Here is a 4,725-nt window from a genome sequence, read left to right on the forward strand (position 1 = left end):
GAGACTAAACTCACAGCTGAGGCTGCAGCTACCCTCCAAGGGACTTTGTCAGGGATTGCCCTTGCATGGCTTCTTCCTCCTCCTCATCTTACTTTCTCCACTCTTACCAGTTTCTTCAGGAAGTCCTACCTGAAACTATCACTTGCACAGAAATTCTTGTCTTGGGGTCTGCTCTGAGGAATCTTAACCAACACTCTGACCTATTGGCCAAGTCTGTTATGTAACAAAACAAATGAAGCTTAAACTACTGTTAATTGAAACAGGAGATTTGATGAAAACAAAGTATATTTCATGCTTTTTTTTTGAGATGCATTAAATCTCTATCCATATACACATTTTCTGCAAGTGAAACTGTCTTGGGGCCCTAAGACACCTGAATTCTATTAGTGTGGTGCCATGCTTTTTCTTTGGTTTTAGTGTGTTAACCTGCCGCAGAATTACTCTGATAATTCCAGGATAACAATGGAGAGAAAGGTGAGAAAGGCTACTTAAGTCCAGGGAAAGTAGAAATATGTGTTGGGAGGCAGCTGAATGCCAGATGCTCTCCGGGACCAATGAATAAGGATGTCAATGGTACTATTACCTGGGTTGTGGCACATGTAGGGATAATTAACCTATTTTCTGTTTTCCAATAATATACAGCTATTTTACTTTGGCCACAAATTATTTTTACAAATTTAAAGTTGATTGCTAAAGAAACCTAAATGATCACTCTTACAGCATGGAGGATTTGTTTGTTGGGCTAAGTGCACAGGCAGAGGCCACCGAACCAGTTTCTATTTCAGGAGATAAACAAGGGCTGTGGCTGGTAGCCTTGGGGATGGAAAGAAAGAGACTGATGCATCATAGGCATAGCCACTCTTATCAGAATCTCTGCCCATTTGAGCCTATAATTTGCCCCACATAGGTCCTTCTCTGGTTGGCACTGAGAACTGTCTTTGTCTTCCTTCTGATACCTGAGACTGCTTTCTCTACATTCTTGAGTAAGGAGCTCTATGGTGCCTGAAAGATTGAACTGGGGAAGGAAATGAATGAAAGAAGAAACTATTTGGATCATAGAGCTTGCAGATAGTCTAACAACCCTCACCTTGCACTTGTTTTTGGTCCAGTTCTTTGGAATAAATATGAAATTTAGGCTTTTGGAGTTTTACCTCAATAGGATCCCATCAGAATATGAGACCCAATGAGTACAGAAACACAGTCCTTTTTTTCCTGGTGTGTAGCAGAAAACCTGACACACTGGGTTGTTTAAATAAATAAAGTGATTGGATGTATATATAAATACTAATAATGCCACAGCGAAGAGAGTCTCTAAGTGTCTTTTACCTGGGAATTAATTACCTCTGGGCTGGTATATAAATGTCTCCTAAGTCTCTCCACCTGAATACTTGCCTAGGAACTCAAATCCATATTCCCCCCTGCCCAGCATTTGTTCTCACTCCATCACACAGTCATTTCCCTGGTCATGAGACTTGACGTCTTGATAATCTTGGATTTATCCATTTTCTCTACTGTATCCATACAAAGAAACATCAGTTCTTCCTGAAAAGTTTGCTTAATCTTCTCTGTCCTCTCATTCCTACTCCTCTCATTCTATTCTCCTCACAAAGCCGGGGGTGAAAAGTATGACCACCCATCTCATGGGAAGGGCCTGACACATGGTGACCCGAAACCCTGGAGCCTCAGCCCAGTGACCAGCTTCCTGGGAATCATAGCTCTTGGGAATCGGAGGCTCATCTTAGGGAAGGGATGTGACTTGCTGAAGGGCCGTCCAGTTTTGGGGCACAGGTGAGAACTCTGGGTGCTTTTATGGCTTTCTGGGAAAGAGAAGGCTATGGGGAGGGGAATGTGGAGAATGGCCCCACGCATTCTTTGGTTGTCCAAGAGCTGCTCCTGCTCCTCCCAGAGGCAGGTCCACCTCTGAGTCCATGCTGGGACTTCCTATAAAAGGTCTCTGAGCCCTTTTTCCTCATTCTCTCTGATACCTCAGGAACCTGAACTCACTTGAGTCAGGTCCTGGTGAGTCTATGCAAGCCCAAGTGAGGACTCTGGGTTGATGGAGAAAATCCTAAATACGGTGGATGAAATAATGAGAGAGTGAAGAGGAGGGGTCAGGGGTGGAAGCATAGAGGGAGGTATGTGGAGAGTAGGAATCAACCCTGGGGACCACGGTGCTTGGGGGAGAGGGAGAAACCCCTCCAAGTCCCTGTAAATTGTCCCCTGGGCAGATTTCACACATACACTTGATGCATTTAAAGAGGATGGGGCCCTGGCCAGGTAATTCAGTTGGTTAGAGTGTTGTCCTGATATGCCAAGATTGTGGGTTTGATTCCCCATTAGAGCACATACAAGAATCAACGAATGTTTACATAAATAAGTGGAAAAACAAATTGATGTTTCTCTTTCTCTCTCTCTCTAATCAGTAAATTTTTAAAAATTAAAAAAAAATAAAGAAGATAGGCCTCAGCTTAATTGTGAATTCATCTTGTAGGTAGAGGCCTGTGGATAAAATGGTGACAAACCAACCTTTGTCTGTAGCATACATTCTATGTGCAGAACTAATACGTCAACTGAACACATTAATGGGACTTCTGTTCTAGAATGAGAATACGCTTTACAAACACTTGACTTGCATAGTGATGATTGGTTGAGAATTAAAAATATTCTTATTCTGTGCTCGATGCATTTTATTTGGTTCTCATTTTGCTTTAAGTTTGCTTTAACTGCAGCTGAGATGTCCTGCCAGCAGAACCAGCAGCAGTGCCAGCCCCTTCCTAAGTGCTCTCCCAATTGCCCCACCCCCAAATGTCTCTCAAAGTGCCACTCAAGTGCCCAGCCCCATGCCCAGCTCCAGTCTCCTCCACCTCTGGGCGTGGCAGGAGCTGCTTGGGCCACTTACAAGCCTCATCTCTTTCATCTGTGCCAGTACCAGAGTCCTGGCGGCAATGACTGTGAGCCCTTTGGGAGCTCCAGGTGCTGTGACAGCTCTAGGGGCTGCCGCTAAGCTGGGCCCTCAAGACCACGGAGGAGCAACAGAGGAATATGCAAATAATCACGGGCCTGCTCCAGCCTAATGCTTTCTCTTCACCCCTCTCCTTCCTGCAACTTGGAGGCTGAAACAGTCCAAGGAAACTTGATATATTTTAATAGTAGATATTTGTTTGATCCGTTATTCCAACTGTTCGCTAGACAGTCTGAATTTCCTCTGATTTTTTTCTTGAAGTGACAATAAATCTATTTTCTGCGCATATTGTGCACTGGTCTTTATTATTCCTTTTTCATTTAGAGTCATTTACCAGTGACCTACCCTCTCCGCCCCAAACTCAGCACAATTTTCAATCTCCCTTCCAGCTTCCTCACTCACTCTGAGGGTCCTCCAAAATCCCAACCCTCCCCTGAGCTTTCTGGAAGGCACTAGTTTCTACCCCTTGCCTCCAATAAGCTCCTCTCCATGACCTTAAGATCCAAGGTCACGGAGCTAGACTCCACAGAAAGGGATTCCTCCCAGGACCTGTGGACAGTGACCTTCTTCTGATGCCACCTTACTACTCTCTGAGCCCTGAGCCATTCTTACCAAAAGGCCCCTCATGTTCATGGGCCCATGCAGGGGATCTCCAGTCCCTTCCTTCCTTGCTCTGTGGATTCACAGTCAATTGGTAAAAGGATGTTAAAAAAATAGGAACCCAAAGGATCTCATGGTTCTTGGCATTACAGATTTTGTAGGCAGGGAGAAGAATACCTTCTACCTTTACATTTAGCTGTTGCTACAGTTTTTTCAGTATATGATCTTTATTTCCTTTTTTTCTTCTTTGTAAGAACCCTAGTGAATACAATGGAATTATCATAATCATTGGTCCATGGTACACTCTCATCTTTAATCCCTATGGTCCTCGTTATGTGCTCATCTGTCTATCCCTCTAAGTATATCTATCCTTCTATTATATATTTTATTTAATAATTATTTTAATTATTGTTTTTTCCTTTCTTGTTTAATTGTTTTAACTGACAAGGAGAAAATTCTGAGATACTTTAAATTAAATTACAGGGGCCAGAGAGTGAGAGAAAAAGGCAGAACAGTTAACCTGGTAAGAGATGTGGACCAGCTCCGACAAAAGACTGCTCATATTCCTTCTATTGCCTGTGGGAATTTTGGATTAATTTGCAGGTGGCTATTTCTACAAATTACAGCCAGGCATCACCCAACTCCAGGAGCCTTGTTTACATATGGGCTTTCCAGACTGCTGCCTACGACGAACCCATAGGAGGAGGTATTTCCTTTTGTGGACTCTGCCCCTGTCCTAGAGCTGCCTGCTCCACCCCTCTATCCCACCTCATCTTCTCCTACCTCTTCGTCTATAGCTAGTGTACATTCTTTCAGGCAGCTTACATCCATTGTCCCCTTACTTGATGTACAAAAATGCTTGCAAACTCCTGGGTAATGTACATGCTGTCTTTCCTGCCGAGCTGGTGGTTTGGACTCCATGCCCCAAGACTGCTCTTTTTTTCACAGGCATCTGACTCAATTAAACTTTACTTTCACAGAATACTTCAGCTGTGGAAGTTACTTTTTTTTTTGTTTAACATCTTGACCCAATTCATTAAAAAATATTTTTAATTTTATAAAAGATACACTGTATACTTAATGTTATACTTCTAACATTTGTTCAGATTGTTGTATTTCATTGTAGTTCATTTCAACAGCTGAATTACATTGTGTGCATACAT

The 4,725-nt window shown here is 42.9% G+C and overlaps 1 protein-coding gene across 1 annotated transcript; it reads left to right on the forward strand.

The window, feature by feature from the left end:
* Positions 1 to 2,734: 2,734 nt before the first annotated feature.
* On the forward strand, positions 2,735 to 3,004 carry LOC129062123 (late cornified envelope protein 2A-like). The gene has a single exon (XM_054562880.1). It carries the CDS (start codon positions 2,735 to 2,737, stop codon positions 3,002 to 3,004), a length of 270 nt encoding a protein of 89 aa, XP_054418855.1.
* Positions 3,005 to 4,725: the final 1,721 nt, after the last annotated feature.

Source organism: Pteronotus mesoamericanus, unplaced genomic scaffold (genome assembly GCF_021234165.1).
Source record: "Pteronotus mesoamericanus isolate MK-2021 breed Mesoamerican mustached bat unplaced genomic scaffold, CSHL_Meso_final scaffold_705, whole genome shotgun sequence".
In the NCBI taxonomy this organism is placed as follows: domain Eukaryota; kingdom Metazoa; phylum Chordata; class Mammalia; order Chiroptera; family Mormoopidae; genus Pteronotus; species Pteronotus mesoamericanus.